The 2,696-nt window shown below is 38.6% G+C and overlaps 1 protein-coding gene across 1 annotated transcript; it reads right to left on the reverse strand.

Moving 5' to 3' along the window:
- Nucleotides 1–234: 234 nt before the first annotated feature.
- LOC138885503 (uncharacterized) lies at nt 235–1,234 on the reverse strand. The gene is made up of 3 exons (XM_070166457.1): nt 1,032–1,234; nt 651–816; nt 235–297 (listed from the first exon to the last, which is right to left on the reverse strand). Exons 1-3 carry the CDS (start codon nt 1,232–1,234, stop codon nt 235–237), a joined length of 432 nt encoding a protein of 143 aa, XP_070022558.1.
- Between the last annotated feature and the right edge of the window lie 1,462 nt (nt 1,235–2,696).

Raw genomic sequence — 2,696 nt, forward strand, 5'->3', positions numbered from 1 at the left:
AAGAGAGGATTTTTAAGAGAAAGAAGATAATAATAAAGAGAGAGATAGGAACCGGTTCTGAAATAGCGGTAGTGCTTGGGGAGATGCAACATTTTAGAGGGAGATGGAAAGAGTCTGAAAAGGTGGATGACATGGCAGTTGATATTTGTACCTTTTCAAGATGTGTATTAAAGAATGCATAGGACTACTAACCTTTGGTACAAGAACCAGGTTCTTGACCTGTCTTTGAAAATTTCAATCCTCTTTCACCGCCCATGCAATGCATTTACAGCTTCTATAATCATCATGTGTATTTACCTGCAACGGTATTGAAGTGAGTTAGACTTGGCTAGAAAATACTTTAGCTAATTTTACCTGAAGGTGATTTTCATAGCAAACTGATGGGAATCAGGTTCTCAATTAGGCTTCAATAGCCCCAGCTTCACCCTATTTCTTTCAAAATGTTCCCTACTCAATGCTTTGGTGAAGATATTTGCAATTTGGTCTTCTGTACTGCAGAACTTCATACAGATCAGCCCTTTCTCCACATTGTCCCTCAGAAAATGATGTCTCACATCAATGTGCTTGGCTCTTTTGTGTTGAACTGGATTCTTGGCCATGTTGAGTGCACTGGTGTTATCGCATAGAAGAGGCACACAACCAGTAAATACCCAAAAATCCTCCAGTTGTTGTTTAATCCATAGGAGCTTAGCACAATAGGAGGCTGCAGCTACATATTCTGCTTTAACTGTTGAAAGAGTCATTGAGTTTTTCTTCCTTGTGCCCCAAGAGATGATACATGATCCTATAAAGTGAGCCATTCCAGAAGTACTTTTCCTGTTCACAAGATAACCTTCATAGTCAGCATCAACATATCCAATAAGATTAAAACTGTCACCTGAGGGGTAATACAGGACCAGGTCTTGTGTTCCCTTATATCAAAAAAATATTGGCAGCCTTCAGATGAGATTCCTTGGGATTTGACTGAAACCTTGCACATAGCCCCACACTGAAGACAATATCATGTCTACTAGCAGTGATAAAGAAGAGACCCAATAATGCTTCTATAAATTGTTTGATTCATAGAAGATCCAGCCTCATCCATATCCAGTCGACTAGTCGAAGCAATGGGAGTGTCTATCACTTTTGATGCTTCCATATCGAACCTCTTCAAGAGCTCCTTGATGTATTTCTGTTGACAAATGAATGTACCCTTAGTGGACTGCTTCACTTGAAGACCCAAGAAGAAATTCATCTCTCATTTCAACTCATTTCCCATATGTTTTGCAAATTCTTCACACAGTGAATCCGTTGTTGCCCCAAAAATGATATCATCAACAAATACCTGAACAATGAGCATGTTGCTTCCTCGTTTCTTCAGGAACAAGGTGTTGTCAATTTTTCCTCTTGTAAAACCATTTTCTAAGAGGAACTTTGACAGCCTTTCATACCAAGCTCGAGGAGCCTGCTTCAACCCATACAATGCTTTATCCAGTTTAAACACATATTCAGAGTATTCATGACATTCAAACCATGGAGGTTGCTTTACATAGACTTTTTCTTTAAGACGTCCATTCAAAAATGCACTTTTGACATCCATTTGGAATAGAGTGAATTTCATATGAGATGCAAAAGCGATTAGGATTCTAATAGCTTCCATACGAGCAACCGGAGCAAACGTTTCATCATAATCAATTCCTTCCTCCTGATTGTAACCTTGAACCACAAGCCTAGCCTTGTTCCTTGTAGTGTTTCCATGTTCATCAAGCTTATTCTTAAATACCCACCCGGTTCCTATAATGGTTCGATCTGAGGGTCTGGGTACCAGGTGCCATACGTTATTCCTTTCGAACTGATTCAACTAATCTTGCATGGCTGTAATCCGGTCTGCATCCTTCAAGGCTTCCTTGATATTTTTGGGTTCTATTTGGGAAAGAAAGGCTGAGAAGGCAAGTAAATTTCTGGCTTTTGATCTGGTTTGCACTCCAGAATCTAGAGGGGTAATTATGTTGTCAAGTGGGTGAGAGCTTTTGTGTTTCCAGTTTGGTATACGAGGCTCATTTGTGGAGGAGCTGGGTATATCTAACTGGTTCACTTGTGTTCTTCTCTCAGGTACTTGTGGAGTACCCTGCACTGCATCAACCACTCTATCTTCAACTTCAGTGGTTGTAATTGAGGTACCTGATTCCCCTGAGGAAGAGGCAGCATTGTCTCCACTTGGCTCCTTCACTTGGCTCAACATGTCTGTCTTTCCATTTTTCATGTCGATGACTTCACTTGGAACTAGTAAGGGCTCCCCATCTTGATCATCCTTGTTGTTTTTCTCACATGAGGGATATGACTCGTCAAAGATTACATGAATATTTTCCTCAATACATTGACTCCGCTTGTTGTATATCTTGTAGGATTTGCTTTGAGAAGAATACCCCAAAAAGATTCCTTCATCACTCTTGGCATCAAATTTACTGAGCTGATCATTTCCATTGTTGAGAATATAGCATTTGCACCTTTTTGATACCCAATTTTTTCTCACATATTTTGAACATATATATACTTTCAAAATGGCATATATGCAGTTATAAGCATGCATAAGTATTTTTTTATAATTTTTCCATAATTTTAAAAGCTCCAAATCAATTTATTTCTTCTCTTTTTATTACATAAATATCCAATAATTATCCTTCGTGATGATTTAGCCATTTAAATTTATTATTTGT

The sequence above is a fragment of the Nicotiana sylvestris genome, chromosome 2 (assembly GCF_000393655.2).
Source record: "Nicotiana sylvestris chromosome 2, ASM39365v2, whole genome shotgun sequence".
Lineage (NCBI taxonomy): Eukaryota > Viridiplantae > Streptophyta > Magnoliopsida > Solanales > Solanaceae > Nicotiana > Nicotiana sylvestris.